At 54.6% G+C, this 21,927-nt stretch overlaps 1 protein-coding gene across 8 annotated transcripts in view; it reads left to right on the forward strand.

The window, feature by feature from the left end:
• prex2 (phosphatidylinositol-3,4,5-trisphosphate-dependent Rac exchange factor 2) overlaps positions 1-21,927 on the forward strand; it is a 943,088-nt gene that overhangs the window by 612,608 nt on the left and 308,553 nt on the right. For all 8 annotated transcript variants that reach the window (XM_085993112.1, XM_085993115.1, XM_085993113.1 and 5 more), the window contains one exon: positions 4,059-4,187. In XM_085993112.1, the coding sequence (XP_085849238.1) occupies positions 4,059-4,187 (129 nt within the window). The remainder of the gene's footprint in view (positions 1-4,058; positions 4,188-21,927) is intronic.

The raw sequence follows: 21,927 nt of genomic DNA on the forward strand, positions 1-21,927 counted from the left end.
CGCACGACCCCCCGCCGACCCCCCCGCCGACCCCCGCCGGCCCCGACCCCCGCCGACCCCCCCGCCGACCCCCGCCGGCCCCGACCCCCGCCGACCCCCCCGCGGACCCCCGCCGGCCCCGACCCCCCCGCCGGCCCCGACCCCTGCCGACCCCCCCCGCGGACCCCCGCCGGCCCCGACCCCCGCCGACCCCCCCGCGGACCCCCGCCGGCTCCGACCCCCGCGGACACCCCCACGGACCCCCCCGCGGACCCCCGCCGGCCCCGACCCCCGCCGACCCCCCCGCGGAACCCCGCCGGCCCCGACCCCCGCCGACCCCCCCGCCGACTTACAGTTGGGGTTGGCGGGGGGGTCGGCGGGGGTCGGGGCCGGCGGGGGTCCGCGGGGGGTTCGGCGGGGGTCGGGGCTGGCGGGGGTCCATGGGGGGGTCCGCGGGGGTCGGGGCCGGCGGGGGTCCGCGCGGGGGTCGGCGGGGGGGTCGGCAGGGGTCGGGGCCGGCGGGGGTCCGCGGGGGGGTCGGCGGGTGTCGGGGCAGGCGGGGGTCTGCGGGGGGTCGTGCGCACGACTTATGCTGGACTTACGCTGAACGAAAAAACCTTCGGTTTTTAGAGGGTTTCGGTTTTCGGAAGTTTCGATAAAGGGTAGTCTACCTGTACCAGCTCCTTAGTGATTTTAATCGTGTTTAGCTCCTCCCCCTCCATTGCCCCCTGTTTGTCCAGTGTTGGGATATTTTTAGTGTCCTCTACTGTAAAGACTGATACAAAATATTTGTTAAGCGTCTTTGCCATCTCCATGTTCCCCACCACTAGTTTCCCGGTCCCATCCTCTAAGGGACTAACGTTCACTTTAGCCACCCTTTTTCTTTTTATATAGCTGTAGGAACTCTTGCTATCTGTTTTTATATTTTTTGCTAGTTTACTTTCATAATCTATCTTCCCTTTCTTAATTAATCTTGTAGTTATTGTTTGCTGGCTTTTAAATGCTTCCCAATCTTCTATCCTCCCACTAGATTTGGCTAATTTATATGCCCTTGTTTTCAGTCGAATACTATCCTTTATTACTTTACTAAGCCACGGATGGCTGTCTTTTCTTTTACTCCCCTTTTTCCTCAGTGGAATATATTTATCTTGAAAGATGTGAAATATCTCCTTGAATGTAGACCACTGCTCTTGTACCGTCTTACACTTTAATCTGTTTTCCCAGTCCACTTTAGTCAATTCTACTCTCATACCTTCATAATCTCCTTTATTTAAGCTTAGTACGCTGGTTTGAGATCCAACTCTCTCACCCTCACACTGAATTTGGAATTCAACCATATTATGGTCACTCATTCCAAGGGGATCCTTTACTAGGACATTTTTTATTAATCCTGTCTCATTACACAGGACCAGATCTAAGATTGCCTGCCCCCTGGTTGGTTCAGTTACATACTGCTCAAGGAACCCATCCCTAATACACTCTATGAACTCTTCCTCAATGCTGCCATGCCCAATTTGATTAGTCCAGTCAATATGAAAGTTAAAATCCCCCATGATTATAGCTGTTCCCTTATTACAAGCCCCAACTATTTCCTGATTTATACTCCGACCAACAGAGTTGCAACTGTTAGGAGGCCTATAGACTACGCCCACTAGTGACTTTTTCCCCTTATTATTCCTTATCTCCACCCAAACTGTTTCACTATCCTGATCCTTTGACCCAATATCATTTCTGACTATTGCAGTGATTCCATCCTTGATTAACATAGCAACCCCACCTCCCTTTCCTTCCTGTCTGTCCTTCCTAATTGTCAAATACCCTTGTATGTTTAGTTCCCAGTCATGATTATCTTGCAGCCATGTTTCCGTAATGGCCACCAGATCATACCCATGTGTCGTTATTTGTACCGTCAACTCGTCAATTTTGTTACGAATGCTGCGTGCATTCAGATAAAGAACTTTCAAATATGTTTTCTGACAATTTATTCCTGCTTTTACCCCTTTTACTACTTTACCTTTATCATTATACATTCTGACCCTTCCTGACATGCTCTGGTGTTTAATTCCCCCACTGCTACCTTGCTCTATTGCCTTCTCTGCTGTCATTTTTATTTTTCACTCTCTTAAAACCTCCCCCCCCCCACTTTATCTCAAGGGGGCTGGAATACGAAGGGGGGAAGTGATGTTACTCTGGTTTAGAGTACGACGCTCAGTTCTGGACACCGCATCTCAGGAAGGGTGTATTAGCCTTGGAGGGTGTGTAGTGCAGATTCAGCAGAACAATACTGGGGTTAAAAGGGTTAACTTATGAGGCCAGGTTGCATAGACTAGGTTGTATTCCCTTGAGTATAGAAGATTAAGGGGTGAGCTAATTGAGGTGTTTAAGATTATTAAAAGAGTTGATAGGGTAGTTGGAGAGAAACTGTTTCCAGTGGTGGGGGAATTCAGAATAAGAAGGCATAACCTTAGAATTGGAGCTGGACCATTCCGGGGTGATGTCAGGAGGCACTTCTTCACACAAAGTGTAGTGAACATCTGGAACTCTCTCCTCCAAAAAGCTGTTGAGGCTAGGCCAATTGAAAATGTCAAAACTGAGATTAATAGATTTTTATTAAGGGTTACAGAACCAAGGCGGGTGGATGGAGTTAAGACACAGATCAGCCATGATCTAATTGAATGACGGAACAAGCTCGAGGGGGTGAATGGCCTACGCTTGTTCTGATGTTCACTGCTGCTTTGGAGTGTCAGTCTAGACTATTTCTTGAGTCCTGCAGTGAGACTGGAAGCTACAATCTTTGACTGAGGGAGGAGTGCTTCCAACTGAGACAATATTCAGTCAAACCAAGAAACCAGTCATGAAAGAAGGAAATTGCATTTACATCAAATCAAAAATCAAATCAAATCAAATCAACTTTTATTGTCATTGTTAGTGCACAAGTGCAGTATAACGAGATGTAGGCTTGCGGCTCCCGAGAGTGTACATTTAGATTAAGACATTTAAACATTCAACATACATTTGGCTTGTAATACATTAACATAAACATAACCATAATAAAGTGCATTGGCAGATGTGCAGGCTTTAGAGTTTATTTGTGGAGTTCAGTAGGATGACAGCCCTGGGAAAGAAGCTGTTCCTAAATCTGGTCGTACGGGTGCGAATGCATCTGTAGCATCTCCCAGATGGCAGGAGGGCGAACAGACTGTGGCTGGGGTGGGTAGGGTCTTTGATGATGGACCGTGACCTCCGTAAACAGCGTTTCTGGTATATGTGCTCTATGGTCGGTAGCCGGGTGCCAGTAATGCGTTGGGCAGTTTTGACTACCCGCTGCAGGGCTTTCCGGTCATAGTAGCTACAGCTGCCATACCATATCGCCTTTCACAACCTCAGAACATCCAAATTGCTTCACATCCAATAAAATATTTTTGAAGTGCAGTCTCCATTCTAATGTGGGGAAATGTGGCAGCCAGTTGGTGCACAGCAAAGTCCCACAAACAGCCGGGACAACTAAATGACCAAATCATCTGTTTTTTTTAGGTGGTGTTGGCTGAAGGATATAAATGTTCGACAGGACACTGGGTGAACTCCCTACTTTTCTTCGAATAATGTCAGGCGATCTTCTACATTCACCCAGGAGGGCAGCTGGGCCTTGGTTTAACGGCTCAGCCGAAAGATGGCACCTCTGACAATGCAGGACTTCCTCAATACTGCACTGAAGTCACAGCCGGAATTATGTGCACAAGTCTCTGGAGTGGGACTTGTTCTGACTCAGAGGCGAGAGTGTCATCACTGAGCCACAGCTGACACCTATATACTTACCGATATAATACAGCACGGTTACGATATAAAAGAATTAAAAGATGAAAGCGAGTAGATGAATTTCTAATTTCTGTCCCTTATTCATTGCTGGACATTTTATTTGCTGAAAAATATCCTTTTGGGAAATCTGAAGAGAACAAGATGTTCTTATGGATAAGAGTAAGGGTACACCTTGCTGCAGCAGTACAATGTGATGCAATAGAACCCAAAATTTCCACTAATGAAAAATGAGTGACAGTTCTTAAACTTTTGTTGTTGGACAGAATTCAAGAAGGAAATGGAGTCGAAGGTCAATTGCACAACAGAGCTCCGAATTCATGTGCAGCGGGATCCATGGAATCTACCCAGTGGTGTGCACAACCTCATACAGGCCATTACAAGATTTGTAGAAGGTCTGTAACAAGTGCTGACAAGTTCTGGAATTTATTATGATTGTTATAAAAGCTAACACATTTTTGGGAAACTGGATGACTTCAAGTCCTGAAGCAAATTATTTGTGGGGAAAAAAGTTGTCTTTACTTTTAAATATGTTATTGCTTCATCCAGTAAAATAAGTCACTTTTATTTGAGTGTTTATTTTAGTTTTAACCAACTTCTGCTGCAATTAAATATGTCACAGACAAAATGTGCACATATAAGAAGCTCCAATTGAACCAAACCTTAATATTTAAAAAATAATTTTGACATTATTTACACATAAGGTAGGTTGATTTTTAACATTAAAAACATTGCTATTTAAGATGAATTTTGCTACAAATGTTGCTTTTCTCAGGCCTCATTCTTCACTATTGGCGTAATGTGCATCATAATACAGCAAGCAACCTATGTCATTTGATTTTATCTTGATTGCAAAGCTTATGTCATGATTCTCAAAACATAAAATGGGGAAAAATTTTAAGAAGACAAATAGATTGTCTTAAAATAAAAGTATTAATAGAAGTAATATAAAGTGACACCAGTTTGATAAGAATAATGGCTTTTGATGCTATATTTTGGCTCCTAACAGTCTTCTGCTTTGCTTACTCAAATCTTTTGTAACATGGGAAATACAATTAATCAGACCTTCGCATGAAACAAATGAAGTAATCTTGAAGTAGAAGCCCATAGTTATTTACTTCTACGTTCCAGCAGAAGGTATTCATGATAAAGAGAGAAGGAAAATGAGTAAAGCCAGCAGTGCAGGAAAATGGTGCAACAGTGCTCTCCCATGAGTTTGTAAATATTATTGTTGGCTATTGTTATGCAGATTACTGACACAATATAGTTGGTGCACTCTCTGGGGACTCCTGGATCCTCTGATTATATTCTCAGCCAAAGATGAAGGCCATGAAATAGCTGATTCCAAATTCTAATTATTTCTGTTAAACTGAAAACTTAATGGCCTAGAAATTTGGGTGGTTTGTGCCAGCCGTTAGCGCCATGAAATGGCGAAAAAACGGCGACCAGCACTCTTCCGCCAGCTGGTGGCGGGTACCACAGCGGCCGCTATTTTTGGCAGGTCGTCAGCGCTGCCGTTACCTGTTATGGCGAGAGTATTTTAATGTGGTGGAGCATGACATCAATCGGTGTGCAACGCCGAGTTGACACCAGCTCATCCATTTTGGAGTTCTCTGCTCGCATTGCCACCCGCAATAATTCACGCCAGTATTTGCTGCCGCTAAAAGGTCTTTCAGCAGCGTTAACAGCCATGAGGTGTCTGGCAGGACTTATGAGGTTGGACGCCAGAACTTCAAATGCCACCTTTGCCAAGGTTCTTCATTTAAACTTTAATTTTTTGCCCATCAGTGGGTGCCGGGGTTGGGGGGTGAGGGTGGGGGGGGTGGTTACATTTTCTGGCAGCTTTCCGGGAGGCCTACAGTGTTTGTGGGCCAGTAAATCAATGGGTGAATTCCATTGCAATGATTGAAGATGACCCCTGAGAAGATCTCTTTTATCTGCATTCATGTCATAAACAAACAAAAAATTGACAAACATCGGGTGGCAGCTCATATTTTTGGAGCATGTACGGCAACTGTTCGGGTCACTCATTTCTTCCTTAGTCCCCTACACTGCGAGCAGGAGACAGAGATGAACTTTGGCCTCCTTCTGAGATTAACGCTGCAAAGAGCACGTTGCACTAGCAAATCACTGTGACGCTGATGATAATGAGCAGGCAGGACCAAAATGCCGGTACTGCTTGCGCTGTCTTGGCCAGCGGCCGTTATCCTTAGCCGCCAATGTTACTGGCAGGTTTCCAGCATTCCCCAATTTCTAGTTGTAATGTCCGAGTATATAAATAATACACGGACTGCAGGAGAACAATAAAACAGGTATTTACTTGAGACTGAAATGCAGAAGCCTGCTATGGCTTTATATACAGGGGTGGTCACTGCCGGTACTGCAGTATAGAATCAGTTCTTCTATTAAAGGCACATACACAACAATTCCTCCCCTTTTAGATAAACAGTACATAACATTCATTTAACAACTAAATAATAACTAATTACAATTACAATTTTCTCTGTACTATATACATCAACTGAAATAATCATTTATAAATTCAGTCTTTGAGGAGGCTTCCTGATCCTGACTGGATAGCGCCTTTCTCGAGTATCCTATTCTTGCGGCGGAGTTGATTCTGGCTCATTGTCATTGGTTGGTTCGTCAGCTTCCAATACCACTGCTTCTGAGGTAGACGCAATCTGTACTTCGGGTTGATTACCAGGTGCACCTGCTCGTGGTATGGGTTTGGCTTGTTCCTGTGACCCTAGAATCTGGTCAGCATGGCGTCTCACAATGCTCTCTCCAACGTCCACTGTGTACATTAGTGGTCCCTGCTGTGTGCATATCATTCCTGGCTGCCATTTTTCTGTTCGGTAGTCGCGGGCCAAGACTGGTTGCCCTATCTTGAAGTTCCTGGTTGGCTTCTCATTTATGTGTTGGAATTGCTTATCCTCAACATCTCGTCTTATGTTTGGTTTGAGCAAATCCAGGCGACATCTTAGCCTTCGGTTGAAGAACATTATGGCTGGAGCTTGGTTGGTGACTGCATGTGTCGCATTCCGGTAAGCAAACAAGAAATTATCCACCTTGTGTTGTAGTGGTATGTCGTCATTATGCATTGCCTTTATGGCCTTTTTAAAGGTCTGAACAAACCTCTCAGCCAATCTATTTGTGGCTGGATGATATGGGGCAGGTGTGTAATGCTTCACCCCATTATTCCTCAGAAACCTCCGGAAATCCTCGGACACAAACTGTGGCCCATTGTCGGAGCAAATCTGTTCTGGCAAGCCATTCCTGGCGAAGATGGTCCGTAGGACTGCAATAGTTTTCTCCGTGGTGGTGGAGGACATTTTGATGACCTCTGGCCATTTCGAATGGGCGTCCACAGCGATTAGGAACATTGAGTCCATAAATGGACTGGCAAAATCAATGTGTACCCGTTGCCATGGAGATGAGGGCCACTCCCATGGATGTAGTGGGGCCTGTGGTGGAGCGTTTTGGACCTTCTGGCATCCTGTGCATCTCTTGGTCATATCCTCGATTTCTTTATCGATTCCCGGCCACCACACAAACGCCCTGGCTAGGCTCTTCATTTTTACCCCTCCCAGATGACCCTCATGAAACTCATTGAGCACTCTATCTCTCAACTTGGGTGGAATTACCACTCGGGATCCACACATCAAGGTCCCCCGGCACACTGACAGCTGTTCTCTCCTTGGCGAGAATGCTGGCAACAGTGAGTCGCCATGTGCTGGCCATCCCTTCACCGTCAAATCATAGACCCGAGAGTGTGTCGGGTCATTTCGGGTTTCCTTCTCTATACTTGAGTTTGTAACAGGTAGACATTCGACTATGGTCGCATGGAATATCTCAACAGGGTCCACTGCAGGTGCTTCCTCTACCGTAGGCAACAGTAGGCGCGACAGCCCATCAGCGTTTCCATGCTGTTTCATACCCTTGTACTCTATGTCGTACTGATGTGCCCCTAGAAAAAGTGACCATCTTTGCAGCCGTTGCGCCGTCATCACCGGAACGCCCTTCTTTAGGTTAAAAATGGAGACCAGGGGCTGATGATCAGTCAGTAGGGTGAATTTCTGCCTGTGCAGATAGTGATTGAACTTCTTCACCCCCCACACCAGGCTGAGGGCCTCCCTGTCAATCTGGGCATAGTTACGCTCGGCTGAGGTTAACGAGCGCGACGCAAAGGCTATTGGCCTGTCTGAACCGTGAGGGAATTTGTGTGACAGCACCGCTCCGATGCCGTAGGGAGACGCATCACATGCTAACCGAATCGGTAGTGTTGGATTGTAGTGGGCCAATATTTCTTTTGCAGTGATTAGGCATTTACATTTCTGAAAGGCACGCTTACACTCATCACTCCATTTCCATGTTACTCCAGTTTGCAGTAGGGCGTTCAGTGGGTGCAGAATTGTGGATAAATTCGGCAAGAACTTATGGTAGTAGTTCACCAACCTGAGGAACGACCTCAGTTGTGACACATTTTCCGGTGCTGGAGCCTTGACTACAGCCTCAATCTTGTCCGGCGACTTATGCAACCCTTCCTCATCAATCATGTGGCCACAATACGAGATTTGTCTCCTGAAGAACTCGCATTTGGGGCGGTTGGCTCGTAGCCCATATTCCTGTAATCTCGTGAGCACCTGCTCCAGTTTGGCAAGGTGTTCACTGTCATTTTCGCCCGTAACCAGGATGTCGTCCAAATAACACTGGGTCCCCGGGATCCCTTGCAGGACTTGTTCCATCGCCCTCTGCCAAATAGCCAGGGCTGATGCTACCCCGAATACCAGTCGATTGTACTGGTAAAGGCCTTTGTGAGTGTTTATCATGAGGTATTTCCTAGACGCTTCTTCCACCTCCATTTGTAGGTACGCTTGGGCCAGATCAATCTTTGTAAAGCGTTTCCCTTCAGATAGTGAGGCGAAAATATCTTCTATCCGTGGAAGTGGATATTGTACTGTGTGCAGGACTGGGTTCACAGTTACCTTGAAGTCCCCACAGATGCGAACCTTCTTCGGTTCCCCAGGTGTGCTGCTCAATGATTTCTTCATTACAGGAATGATGGGTGTGGCCCACTTGCTCCAGTCCACCTTGGACAGTACACCCGAATGCTCCAGACTCTCCAGCTCTGCTTCAATGGCTGGGCGGATCGCGTAAGGTACCGGTCTGGCCTTAAAAAATTTTGGGTTTGCGTTATCTTCGATTTTTATCATTGCCGTTACTCCTTTTAGAGTCCCAAGTCCTTGTTGGAACACCCCTTTCGCGTCAGTTAGAATTTTTGACAGTCGTCCAGGTGTGACGTCATCATCCTTTTTATCAGTCACAGTTAGCGCCTGAATGGAATGCCAATCCAATTGTATTTTTTGGATCCATTCACGTCCCAATAATGGTGGTCCTTCATCTGGTAGTGTATATAGATACAGTTTCTGTGTTTCCTTGCCGTTGTATTCAACTGGCACCCTTATTTTTCCTCTGGGGTAGACTTTTTGCCCCGTGTATGTCTTCAATACAATAGACGTGTCCTTCAAGGGTATGTGTGAGAATAGCCGCTCATAGTCTCGTCGATTCATGACAGTTAGGGCTGATCCTGTGTCCAATTCCATCTTTACTGGGGATCCTGCTATCATGAGGGTGACCCAAATGGCTCGGTGATCCTCCTTTGCGATCACGTTGTGTAACTTTAGACAACTTAGTCTCCTGCTCCCGGAGTCCTTATCACTCTCCTGATCTTCCGAACTACTGTCTGTCAATTTCTTTACTTTCTTGTACTTTTCCTTAGTAGTTCTTGTAGTGTTGGTTTTCTTTCCCGACCTACAGACTCTTGCTATGTGTCCCATTTTCCCACATTGCCTGCATACTTTGTCCTTAACCCAGCAGTCCTTCTGATCATGGGTTGTTCTGCCGCAGCGATAGCACTTTTCTGCTCCATACGCCATTTCGTTAGCGCTGTATTCCTGTGGTTTCTGTTGTATTTCCGCAGCTCCCCGTGCTGCTGCTTCGTAGGATACTGCCACGCTGAAAGCCTGTTCTAGCGTCCAGTCCTTTTCCGAAAGTAGATGTTTCTGGGTTCCTTCACTCTGGAGCCCGCAGACAAACTTATCCCGCAAGGTGCCTGCCAGTCCTGCTCCGAACTGGCAGTGCTTCGATAACTTGCGTAGTTCCGTAAGATAGTCAGCATTGCTCTCATCTTTGTGCTGGTTTCTTTTATGGAACTTGAATGTTTCTGCTATCAGCAGCGGTGTAGGGTTTAGGTGTTCCTGTAAGATATTAACAATCTCTTCAAAACTTTTCTCCATTGGTTTAGCTGGGGTAATTAAATTCCGCAATAGGCCGTACGTTCTCGCGCCCATCAAATTTAATAATACCGACGCCTTCTTTCCATCGGCCACCTCATTTGCCTTGCAGTACACTTCAATTCTTTCCGCATACGTGGTCCAGTCTTCTACCTCGTTGTCGAAAGCAGTGATACTGCCACTCTTTGGCATCTTGAGTGATTTAAAATGGCGCCTCCCGCGATTTTCCTTCTTCCCCAATGGAATAAAATGGCGCCTCCCGTGCTTTTCCTTCTTCCCCTTGCTGCCACGCTGCTCCTAGCATTCTACAGGGTAATGGCGGTGACCCGCGGCTTCGGCGCGTATCACTTTTCCTTCCCCGCGTTCTATCCTCTCCACGCTGCCCTGTTCTTGAGCACCGACCGCGCCCTGTGCGCTCCACCCTCTCTCTCTTCCTCCCGACAACGCTGCATGGCCCCTTTGCAGAGCTGCTTGATCGAGCCCGAGCCCGCCGCAGTCCGGAAGGGTCAGCGCACTACCTGCTACCAGCACGACTTGCTGGAACACCTCGACTGGGGAGCCAGGCCAAGCTCTCCACAGCCTCCCCTGCAACTCTCCGATGGATCCCTGGGCGGTTGCCCGCGGTCGACGCCCGCCGTTCTGACTTCGACCTCCAAGAAGCTTCTCTTCAGGGAAAAGATCCCCGTGAGGTGATGCAGTACTGCAGGTGAGTTCAAACCTGCCCGTCGCCAGTGTAGTGTCCGAGGATCAATAATACACGGACTGCAGGAGAACAATAAAACAGGTATTTACTTGAACAGAGGGTACTCTTTTATTTGGACCCAAAAAAAAAAAACCAATTCGACTGTAAATAAACAAAAGTTCAACTAAAGCTCAACAAATCAAATTAAAATTTGGTTTTCCGTGTTGATGATGCACTCCAGTCCCCGCGGCGCCCACCGGTCGCGGAAATACTCAAGCGCACCGGCGGACACCGCGTGCTCCATCTCCAGGGCCACCCGGGTGCGAACATGGCCGCGGAAGAGATGCAGGCAATCCGGCTGGACGACCCCCTCGACCGCCCGCTGCCTGGACCAATTGATGGCTCTTTTAGCCAGGCCCAGGAGCAGGCCCACAAGGAGGTCCTCCAACCTGTCCGCTCCCCTCCGCACCGGGTGACCGTAGATCAAGAGCGTGGGACTGAAGTGCAACCAAAAATCGAGGAGCAGCCCCTTCAAGTAGTGAAAGAGGGGCTGCAACCTCTCACAATCCATATAAACGTGAAACACGGACTCCTCCAGGCCGCAAAAAATGCAGGCGGCCTGGGAGTCCGTGAACCTACTTAAAACCTTATTGCACGGGACCGCTCCGTGCAACACCCTCCAGGCCAAGTCCCCGATGGAACAAGGGAGGACTCCCGCATAGAGAGCCCTCCATTGGGGACCTCCGCTACCGCCGGTCGGCAAAACGCCACGCCAAGGCGTGTCCGGACGGTAGACGAAGATGGCAAAGTGGAGAGTGTGCAGGAGCAGCCCGTACAGGAAACCCCTCCGCGCGGAATGAAAAGGCACGGAGGGTATTTCCTCGAGACGGCTCAAGTTGTGAGGCGCCGGTTCCCGAGGGGAGTTTCGGGGCCGGGCGCCGGTGAGGAATTCCGTCCGAACGGGGGTAAGCTCGGACGGGATCGCCCCACGTGCTTGAGCCGCCTCGATACACCTAGTGGAGTCGGGGCCCAGTGCCGCTTTTACCGATTCGATGGTTTCGACCGCGAGCTGGACGTTGGCCCAGGACAGGCGCCGCGCCAGCTCCTCCGGCGCCATCCAGCCCGCTCCTCCGCCATCAAGCAGGTCCCCGACTCTGGTCACCTTGCCAGCCACAGCCCTACCCTCCGCCCGAACCCGTGTTCGTGGAGGTGCGGATTCCTGAGCAGCAGCTCCCGAAGGAGAGCCGCCGCTCCTGACGGGGGAGAGCTCCGCCTGGAAGCGACGTAGTTCCAAACCCATAGTAGTTCCTGGTAGAAGACAGGCAGCTCCCGCAGGCCGGCACGCCTGCTGCCCACTTTCGCAAACAGGAGCTGCGTGTCGTAATTGAGGCCATGCAGCTAGCGGAAGAAAAACGTCGCCAGCGCACACCATCTCGGAGGATTCTCGACGTACAGGTATCTCTGCAGCGTCTGAAGACGGAAAGTCGCAGCCTGGGTGCGAAGGCACACCAGCGCCTGACCGCCCTCCCTAAGCGGGAGACACAGAACCGCGGCAGAGACCCAGTGCTTCCTTTTGTCCCAGAAGAAGTCGATGAGCTTCTTCTGAATCTTGGCGACAAACGCAGGGGGAGGGATCAAAGTGACCAACCGGTACCACAACATGGCGGCCACCAGCTGGTTTATGACCAGCGCTCGACCCCTGTAGGACAACACTCGGAGCAGTCCTGTCCAGCGCCCTAGGCGAGCGGTGACTTTGGCCTCCAGCTCTTGCCAGTTCGCCGGCCAAGCGTCCTCGGCAGGGCTAAGGTAGACTCCCAAATAGAGGAGGTGCGTGGTGCTCCAGGCGAAAGGCCTGAACTCCTCCGGCAGGGAGTCCACCCGCCACTGACCCACCAGGAGTCCGGAACATTTCTCCCAGTTGATCTTGGCGGAGGATGCGTCCGAGTAAATCTGCTGGCATTCCCGCATCCTCCGCAAGTCAGCGGGATCCGTGACCATGAGGAGCACGTCATCGGCGTAAGCCGAGAGGACCACCTCCACGCCCGGCCCTTGCAGAGCCAGTCCCGTCAACCTCTTCCGCAAGAGGCGCAGGAAAGGCTCCACGCAAATGGCATATAACTGACCGGACATGGGGCATCCCTGACGCACCCCCCTCCCGAAGCGAAGGGGCGCCGTCAAGGACCCGTTAACTTTAATCAGACACTCCGCGGCGGCGTACAGAAGTCGGATCCGGGCGACGAAATGCGTCCCGAACCCGAATGCGCGCAGAGTCCCGAAGAGATACTCGTGATCCACCCTGTCGAACGCCTTCTCCTGATCCAGGGAAAGGAAGGCGACCGACAGACCAGCCCTCTGGGAGTGGTGGACCAGGTCCCGGACCAGATGGATGTTATCGTGGATGGTCCGGCCCGGGACCGTGTAGGACTGGTCGGGGTGGATCATGTGGGCCAGCACGGTGCCAAGGCGAGCAGACATGGCCCTGGCAAAGATTTTATAGTCCGTGCTGAGGAGGGAGACCGGGCGCCAGTTCTTAAGGAGGCGGAGATCGCCCTTCTTAGGCAGCAGGACAATGACCGCCCTGCGCCAAGAGAGGGGCATCTCCCCGGTCGCCAAACTTTCCCCCAGGACCCGCGTGTAGTCGCCCCCCAAGACGTCCCAGAACGCCCTGTGGAACTCCACGGTCAGCCCGTCCAGCCCCGGGGACTTTCCCCTAGAGAGCTGGCGGAGGGCGCCGGTCAGCTCCGCCAGACTTAGCGGAGCGTCCAATTTTTCGGCGCCCTCCGGGCCAACCTTCGTCAGGTCCTCCCACAAAACTCTGCGCGCATCCTCGCTGGACGGATCCGGAGAGAACAGAGCCCCGTAATAGGCGCGGGTCTCCGCGCTGATTCCCTCCGGATCCGAGACCAGAGATCCGTCATCGGCCAGCAGCCCCAAGAGCTGCTTACGGACCCCCCGTCTTTTTTCCAGCGAGTAGAAGAAGGGGGAGCCGCGATCCAGGTCCCGCAGGAGCTGGATCCGCGACCTCACGTACGCGCCTCGGGACCCGACGAGCTGCAGGTCCTTCAGCGCGCCCTTCTTCTCTTCGTACACCTTCCGCAGGGCCGGGTCCTCGACGACCTGACCGAGACGGGACTCCAGGTCGAGCACCTCCTTCTCCAACCGCCCGACCCGGGCCTCCCGCCTCTTGGTCGACCCCTTCGCGTACTCCTGACAGAAGAGACGGATGTGAGCCTTGCCCACATCCCACCATAGCCTCAAGGAGGGGAAGCCCCCCTGCTTCCTTCTCCAGTCGGCCCAGAATCGACGAAACGAATCCCGGAACCGTGCGTCCTCCAGCAGCAGGTTGTTAAAATGCCAGTACACGGACCCCCCCCGCGCGCGCAGCGGAGCGAGCTCCGCCCACACCAGGTGGTGGTCCATGCACGGCACCGGCCGCATGGAAGCTGCCGGAACGCAGGAGACGAACGCCCGGGAAATGTAGAGGCGGTCGATTCTGGACCTTCCTCCCCCAGACCTCACGCAAGTGAAGGCGCTGGAGTCGGGGTGGAGATTTCGCCAGACGTCCACCAAGTCGAAGGACCCAACCAGGTCCCTCAACTTCTCCATCGCCGCCAGGCTTCGCGGGGGACCCGAACGGTCCCTCGCCTCGAGGGTGCAGTTAAAATCCCCCCCGAGGATGACGCACTCGCCCACGTCGATGGAGCCCAAGAGAGCGGACACTTCTTCGAAGAAGCGCACTTGCTGCGCACTGGTCTGAGGGGCGTACACGTTCACTAGATGGAGCGGCACGCCCCCCAGGCGAACAGTGACATGGAGCAAGCGGCCCGGCATGTGCTCCTTGACCCCCAAGATCTCCGGCTGAAAATGCGGGGCCAGCAAGATAGCCACCCCGCTGGAATTGTTGGAGAGGTGACTCATGCTGACCCCTCCTTGCCACTCCAGGAGCCACGTGGCTTCGTCTCCCGGAACGGTGTGGGTTTCTTGCAGGAAGCACACCGCATACTTCCCGTCCCGAAGGACCGAGAAGTTATTGAATCTGCGGCGCGCCTCCCTGCTGCCGTTGATGTTGAGGCTGGCTATGGTTATCTTCATGTCAGAAGCATAGTGCAACCTCTACCTACACCTAACGGGGCGAGGAAGCGCAGCCGCTGGTCCGCCGCCACTTCCTCAGCAGCCCAGTGAGAAACGTTGTGAGCCGACGCAGCTCGAGTGGGTTCACACCCTCGTCCGCGCCCAAGATCTTAACGGCGGCGCGGACGGAATCTATGAGCAGCGCCAGCTCCGACCACCTGTCGAGGGCCAGCCGGACCTTATTGCGCTGACCCAGGCACGTGGCCATAAAATCCCGGAGTTCCCTTACGGAAATGAGGGGAGACTCGGCAAGGGGCACGAGGTCATCCATCGCCACGTCGGCGCTGGAGTCCGAATCGTCCTCCGTGCCCATCACCGAGTCCCCATCCTCCTCCAGGGGGTCGTCACCAGCGGCCGACCCGTCCGCCGCACAGTGCGAAGCGAACGACTCGGCCGCGCCAGCCAGCCCCGCCTCCGCCCGGATCCCACCCCCAGGATCGGCGGCAGAGGATTTCTCCCTGGGCTCCTCTAGGGGTGCCGGGCCAGAAGACGGCGGCGGTTCAGAGCTCCCCTCCGCCTCAGATGCCGGAACGACCGGAGAAACCGGGGAGAGAACAATTTCCAGCTCCTCCAGTACGTCCGGCACCAGAGACGCAGCCAGGGGGCCATCCTCCTCCCCGCCACCAACCTCCGACCCAGCGGACGGGGGGTTTTGAATTAAAAGCTCTACCAGGACGAGCATCCCCTGGGAGACGTCCGGGTCGCATTGGGCGAGCTCATTATCCTCGAGCTCGCCCGACCCAGCCCCCAGGCTGCCCGACCCGGCGAGGGGTAACGACACCGATAAAAGGTCAACTTCAATTACTGCCGCGGGTTGTTCCGCAACCCCCCCCACGGGCAGGGTCTCATCCCCATCCCCGGGAGGCACGTGCTGGACAGACACATCTGCCTCAGCCTCCCGAGGGACAGGCGACCCCTGCCGATCGCTGGTGATGACGACAGCGCTGGGGGGGCGGGGGGCGCAGTACCCGCGGCGGGCGACGACTCCCCCTGCTCGGAGGGACCTTCCTCCTCCCGGTCCTCCTCCTCATCCAGGGGGTCGCGCCTTCTTTTTAGCACGGAGGGAGCGAGGGAGACCTCCATGTCTGCAAAGGCCTCCTCCTCGACTCCCTCCGGCGGAGCAGGTTTGTCGGGTTCCTCGGGCCCGAGCCTGGCCGCAGGTATTGGCATTACCGCTGCGGCGGTTGCGGCCACAGGCTCGGGCACGGGGCCCCTCCCGCTCACATCTGCCCTGATCAACTCCGCGAGGAGCGCGGGTGTAAGGGGCTCAAGGGGCAAGGGCTCACCATCCACGGGGGGACCTGCCCTAAGGTGCTTCTTTTTTCCCCGCGCCTTCTTTCCGGCCGGACACGCTCCCTCCCCCCCGCCGGAGGCCTTGGTGGCATCGGCCCCCGACGTCAACCGCGCATCAGACGTACTTGACGCGCGGGCAGATCCGGGGGGAAGGGCGGCGGCGGCGGTGCCAGCCTCGGCCGCACGAGATGATCCGGCGGCCTTGGAGGCAGGGCAGTTCCTCCTGATGTGCCCCACCTCCCTGCAGGCATGGCACCTCACACCGTCCGACGTCCAAAAGGCGCGGTAGGCGGTCCCCTCGTGGAGGACGACGAACGCCCCTTCAGTGTCCTCCTCCCGCGCCAGCTGGATAAACAGCTGGCGCCGGAAGGAGAAGACGTGGCGAAGGCTGGCCTCCCGGAAGCCGAGCGGGATGGGCGTGATCCCCGACCTCACCTCCCCAAGTTGTCGCAAATGGGGAAGGAGGAGCTCACCAGGAACATAGGGCGGGACGTTGGAAATAATGATCCTCTGCGCGGTGGCCTCGAGAGGATCCACCGGCAGGAAGGTCCCGCCCACGGTGAGCCCCTTGGCGACAGCCAGGGACACCGCCCGCTCCGACCCCAGGAAGAACACAGCCTTCCCATACATTTTCGAGGCCGCGACGATGGCTGAGGGGCCGACAACCCCAGCCATGGCCTTGACGCAGGCCTCGATGGTCATAGTGGGGTGAGTGTAGCTCTTCACCCCAAGCTTTTTCGTTATTAATCAAAAAGGTGACGGGGCAGCAGGAACAGCGGGAGCAGCTGTGGCTGTGGCTACCACTCTCGCATAGGTCCCGGCTGGCCCCGCCACCGGCGAAGACGCAGTCGCCATTCTGGGGTGCTTTTTTTAAGGGCTACACTCACCCCAAGTCACAGGCCTGAAGGTGTTAATGGCCTCGGTGTATATATATTTTTTTTGTCCTCTATTGAGCAGAGGGAGCTGATTAAAATGAGGACACACCTCTCTCCTTATTGATTTAAATTGGGAGAGGAGCCCTCTCCCCTCTGCTCAATTGGCAATTAATAAAATAGATGAAACTAAGGTGCCTTAGAAAGACAGGCAGAGAGAGACAAAGAGAGAGAGAGAGGTGGGGGGGTGGGAAGGAGGGAGGCCGCAAAGGGCAGTGTTGCCACTCAGGATGGTGGGTGGGTGTTGGCAGGGTTGCACTCTCCGATGGAAAAAGTCTTTGGTGATGGTGATCTTCTGGCAGGGGGAGAAGACGTCTTCACCTGGAAAAGCTGGAGAAGCCCAGGCTTAGTCCTGCAACAGGTCTTAACGATGTAATTAAATTAAATTAAGGACTTCACCTTGGGCAGCTCCAAGCTCTCCCAGGGCAGGCAATAGAAGGGATGCTAATTAGTGGTGTGTGTGGCCTAGCTTTTAACAAGAGCACACACACACACACACTACACCCCTTGATGATCCGGCCTTGCTTCTTCTTTTCTCCCCCCACCTAAAATACAAAGTCTTGGGAGAGTGCCCCAAACACCTGTAGATGTTCCGGATGAAGTTTTCTTCCCTCCTTTCAAGCAGTTGGTTTCTCTCCCCTCTCTCCCTCTCCTGAAGTGGAGGCCAATTTGGGGAGGCAGTGATAGAAAGGCCTCTCCCCTGGTTGATGTTGATGTAGGCCTCCTTTCTCCTTCTCCTCCTCTGTCCTCTCTCTCCAGCCACCTCAGTTGATGTAATGATGGTGGAGTTGGTGGTGGTGGTGGTCCAACGTTCTCCTCCTCTTCCTGGTCAGGGGACCACCACTTTAATCCACTCTCCAAAGTCTGGCTGCTCCCTCTGCTCGTGCTTGCAGTTGAACAGAGGGTACTCTTTTATTTGGACCCAAAAAAAAACAATTCGACTGTAAATAAACAAAAGTTCAACTAAAGCTTAACAAATCAAATTAAAATTTGGTTTTCCGTGTTGATGATGCACTCCAGTCCCCGCGGCGCCCACCGGTCGCGGAAATACTCAAGCGCACCGGCGGACACCGCGTGCTCCATCTCCAGGGCCACCCGGGCGCGAACATGGCCGCGGAAGAGATGCAGGCAATCCGGCTGGACGACCGCCTCGACCGCCCGCTGCCTGGACCAATTGATGGCTCTTTTAGCCAGGCCCAGGAGCAGGCCCACAAGGAGGTCCTCCAACCTGTCCGCTCCCCTCCGCACCGGGTGACCGTAGATCAAGAGCGTGGGACTGAAGTGCAACCAAAAATCGAGGAGCAGCCCCTTCAAGTAGTGAAAGAGGGGCTGCAACCTCTCACAATCCATATAAACGTGAAACACGGACTCCTCCAGGCCGCAAAAAATGCAGGCGGCCTGGGAGTCCGTGAACCTACTTAAAACCTTATTGCACGGGACCGCTCCATGCAACACCCTCCAGGCCAAGTCCCCGATGGAACAAGGGAGGACTCCCGCATAGAGAGCCCTCCATTGGGGACCTCCGCTACCGCCGGTCGGCAAAACGCCACGCCAAGGCGTGTCCGGACGGTAGACGAAGATGGCAAAGTGGAGAGTGTGCAGGAGCAGCCCGTACAGGAAACCCCTCCGCGCGGAATGAAAAGGCACGGAGGGTATTTCCTCGAGACGGCTCAAGTTGTGAGGCGCCGGTTCCCGAGGGGAGTTTCGGGGCCGGGCGCCGATGAGGAATTCCGTCCGAACGGGGGTAAGCTCGGACGGGATCGCCCCACGTGCTTGAGCCGCCTCGATACACCTAGTGGAGTCGGGGCCCAGTGCCGCTTTTACCGATTCGATGGTTTCGACCGCGAGCTGGACGTTGGCCCAGGACAGGCGCCGCGCCAGCTCCTCCGGCGCCATCCAGCCCGCTCCTCCGCCATCGAGCAGGTCCCCGACTCTAGTCACCTTGCCAGCCACAGCCCTACCCTCCGCCAGCCGCCCGAACCCGTGTTCGTGGAGGTGCGGATTCCTGAGCAGCGGCTCCCGCAGGAGAGCCGCCGCTCCTGACGGGGGAGAGCTCCGCCTGGAAGCGACGTAGTTCCAAACCCATAGTAGTTCCTGGTAGAAGACAGGCAGCTCCCGCAGGCCGGCACGCCTGCTGCCCACTTTCGCAAACAGGAGCTGCGTGTCGTAATTGAGGCCATGCAGCTGGCGGAAGAAAAACGTCGCCAGCGCACACCATCTCGGAGGATTCTCGACGTACAGGTATCTCTGCAGCGTCTGAAGACGGAAAGTCGCAGCCTGGGTGCGAAGGCACACCAGCGCCTGACCGCCCTCCCTAAGCGGGAGACACAGAACCGCGGCAGAGACCCAGTGCTTCCTTTTGTCCCAGAAGAAGTCGATGAGCTTCTTCTGAATCTTGGCGACAAACGCAGGGGGAGGGATCAAAGTGACCAACCGGTACCACAACATGGCGGCCACCAGCTGGTTTATGACCAGCGCTCGACCCCTGTAGGACAACACTCGGAGCAGTCCTGTCCAGCGTCCTAGGCGAGCGGTGACTTTGGCCTCCAGCTCTTGCCAGTTCGCCGGCCAAGCGTCCTCGGCAGGGCTAAGGTAGACTCCCAAATAGAGGAGGTGCGTGGTGCTCCAGGCGAAAGGCCTGAACTCCTCCGGCAGGGAGTCCACCCGCCACTGACCCACCAGGAGTCCGGAACATTTCTCCCAGTTGATCTTGGCGGAGGATGCGTCCGAGTAAATCTGCTGGCATTCCCGCATCCTCCGCAAGTCAGCGGGATCCGTGACCGTGAGGAGCACGTCATCGGCGTAAGCCGAGAGGACCACCTCCACGCCCGGCCCTTGCAGAGCCAGTCCCGTCAACCTCTTCCGCAAGAGGCGCAGGAAAGGCTCCACGCAAATGGCATATAACTGACCGGACATGGGGCATCCCTGACGCACCCCCCTCCCGAAGCGAAGGGGCGCCGTCAAGGACCCGTTAACTTTAATCAGACACTCCGCGGCGGCGTACAGAAGTCGGATCCGGGCGACGAAATGCGTCCCGAACCCGAATGCGCGCAGAGTCCCGAAGAGATACTCGTGATCCACCCTGTCGAACGCCTTCTCCTGATCCAGGGAAAGGAAGGCGACCGACAGACCAGCCCTCTGGGAGTGGTGGACCAGGTCCCGGACCAGATGGATGTTATCGTGGATGGTCCGGCCCGGGACCGTGTAGGACTGGTCGGGGTGGATCATGTGGGCCAGCACGGTGCCAAGGCGAGCAGACATGGCCCTGGCAAAGATTTTATAGTCCGTGCTGAGGAGGGAGACCGGGCGCCAGTTCTTAAGGAGGCGGAGATCGCCCTTCTTAGGCAGCAGGACAATGACCGCCCTGCGCCAAGAGAGGGGCATCTCCCCGGTCGCCAGACTTTCCCCCAGGACCCGCGCGTAGTCGCCCCCCAAGACGTCCCAGAACGCCCTGTGGAACTCCACGGTCAGCCCGTCCAGCCCCGGGGACTTTCCCCTAGAGAGCTGGCGGAGGGCGCCGGTCAGCTCCGCCAGACTTAGCGGAGCGTCCAATTTTTCGGCGCCCTCCGGGCCAACCTTAGTCAGGTCCTCCCACAAAACTCTGCGCGCATCCTCGCTGGACGGATCCGGAGAGAACAGAGCCCCGTAATAGGCGCGGGTCTCCGCGCTGATTCCCTCCGGATCCGAGACCAGAGATCCGTCGTCGGCCAGCAGCCCCAAGAGCTGCTTACGGACCCCCCGTCTTTTTTCCAGCGAGTAGAAGAAGGGGGAGCCGCGGTCCAGGTCCCGCAGGAGCTGGATCCGCGACCTCACGTACGCGCCTCGGGACCCGACGAGCTGCAGGTCCTTCAGCGCGCCCTTCTTCTCTTCGTACACCTTCCGCAGGGCCGGGTCCTCGACGACCTGACCGAGACGGGACTCCAGGTCGAGCACCTCCTTCTCCAACCGCCCGACCCGGGCCTCCCGCCTCTTGGTCGACCCCTTCGCGTACTCCTGACAGAAGAGACGGATGTGAGCCTTGCCCACATCCCACCATAGCCTCAAGGAGGGGAAGCCCCCCTGCTTCCTTCTCCAGTCGGCCCAGAATCGACGAAACGAATCCCGGAACCGTGCGTCCTCCAGCAGCAGGTTGTTAAAATGCCAGTACACGGACCCCCCCCGCGCGCGCAGCGGAGCGAGCTCCGCCCACACCAGGTGGTGGTCCGTGCACGGCACCGGCCGCATGGAAGCTGCCGGAACGCAGGAGACGAACGCCCGGGAAATGTAGAGGCGGTCGATTCTGGACCTTCCTCCCCCAGACCTCACGCTAGTGAAGGCGCTGGAGTCGGGGTGGAGATTTCGCCAGACGTCCACCAAGTCGAAGGACCCAACCAGGTCCCTCAACTTCTCCATCGCCGCCGGGCTTCGCGGGGGACCCGAACGGTCCCTCGCCTCGAGGGTGCAGTTAAAATCCCCCCCGAGGATGACGCACTCGCCCACGTCGATGGAGCCCAAGAGAGCGGACACTTCTTCGAAGAAGCGCACTTGCTGCGCACTGGTCTGAGGGGCGTACACGTTCACTAGATGGAGCGGCACGCCCCCCAGGCGAACAGTGACATGGAGCAAGCGGCCCGGCACGTGCTCCTTGACCCCCAAGATCTCCGGCTGAAAATGCGGGGCCAGCAAGATAGCCACCCCGCTGGAATTGTTGGAGAGGTGACTCATGCTGACCCCTCCTTGCCACTCCAGGAGCCACGTGGCTTCGTCTCCCGGAACGGTGTGGGTTTCTTGCAGGAAGCACACCGCATACTTCCCGTCCCGA

The sequence above is a fragment of the Somniosus microcephalus genome, chromosome 7, assembly GCF_052327205.1.
Source record: "Somniosus microcephalus isolate GS21.2 chromosome 7, FLI_Smic_1.0, whole genome shotgun sequence".
NCBI classification, from domain to species: domain Eukaryota; kingdom Metazoa; phylum Chordata; class Chondrichthyes; order Squaliformes; family Somniosidae; genus Somniosus; species Somniosus microcephalus.